This window comes from Plasmodium gonderi (genome assembly GCF_002157705.1).
Source record: "Plasmodium gonderi DNA, contig: Pgo-contig_349, whole genome shotgun sequence".
NCBI classification, from domain to species: domain Eukaryota; phylum Apicomplexa; class Aconoidasida; order Haemosporida; family Plasmodiidae; genus Plasmodium; species Plasmodium gonderi.
In genome coordinates, this window is record NW_021629250.1 from 389 (window position 1) to 1788 (window position 1400).

At 19.3% G+C, this 1400-nt stretch overlaps 1 protein-coding gene across 1 annotated transcript; it reads right to left on the bottom strand.

Moving 5' to 3' along the window:
- Positions 1–530, bottom strand: PGO_003010 (variable surface protein; the record flags this gene model as incomplete). The annotated part of the gene is made up of 2 exons (XM_028691232.1): positions 1–392; positions 495–530. Coding segments are annotated over 2 exons (428 nt in total), but the record flags the coding sequence as incomplete, so codon positions are not given.
- Positions 531–1400: the final 870 nt, after the last annotated feature.

Below are 1400 nucleotides of genomic sequence, written 5' to 3' on the forward strand. Positions count from 1 at the left end.
TCAAATAATTTCTTAATATCCCTATAATTTTCGATATTCATATAATATTCATCATACTTACATATATCCCGACCATCACTACTCTTTAGTAAAAACTCAAGTACTTTTATAACAGGTATATAATGTAAATGATATGTTATATTAGTATATATTAATTCATTTAACCAATAGTATAGGTAATCACAATCATCACTATTAAAGTCTTCCTTTTCCTTTTTATTATATATAAAACATAAGGCATTAAGTATTTCCTCAGAAACATCCCTCTGCCATTTCTCTTGATTTAGTCCAGATTTTACATATTCGTAAAAATATGAATGGCTACAGCCCACATCACGATTATTGAAACTAGCATACTTTTTTTTTGAAGGTAATTTATTAAGTTCATCATCCTATGCACATAAAACAAATGATAAAATAATTATTTTTTATTTATAAAAAAATATAAATAATTTAATGAGAAATATCGTATCTTAAAATAAATAACAATTTACATTATATAAAAAACGTACCCCTAACTGAGCTAACATTATTAACAAATGTTAATACATGATATATAAACAAAATAAGAAAAGCATATATCTCACTATGCATTTACTAATGTACTGATAATTTTCTAATAAGATTTATAAAAATATATATGGAGCTATTTTGAATTAGGAATTTGTGTTATTCATTTTGTCTATTTTAATAAATCTTTATGATATGTTATTATTTTAATATTATTGTCAATGAAACATGGATATGTACTTTTTTATAGAGTATATACTACATAAATATATATATATTAAAAAACCATACAATGATACTTACAATATGAATGATAAATGAATTATTTGTAATTCATATTAATGTATATAATAACATAGGTATGTTACATTTATAATATATATTCTATATACACAATGTTTTTAAACGAAAGTGTCATCGTTACTATAGGTTAATTTAAACATTTTAAGTTTCAAATGTTTAAACTTAATATTATTATTTTTATTTCATATATATAATTTATGTTAATAATGGTTAATTTTTATATATTTTAAAAAGAAGTATAGCTATTGTTTTTGACGGTAAAAATTTTATAAACTTCTTAGAATTTTTAATTATTTTCTGAATTCGTAAAGTTCTCACCAATTTCCATATTATATTTATTAAGTACTATTTATATATTGTTGATATTAACATTAATATTTTAATTCGAAAGAAGAAATAAATTATAAATATTTTATATTTATATGTTACTATCATAATTTGATTATTACAACATATAAATTTTTTTTTTTTTTTTTAGTATTATATATTTCCTAGAAATAATATGAACTCATAAAACTCTTTATATGTTTGTATTTTACTTATCGGAAAAAATATATATTTTAATTAAAAATTTGGGAGTAATTTTT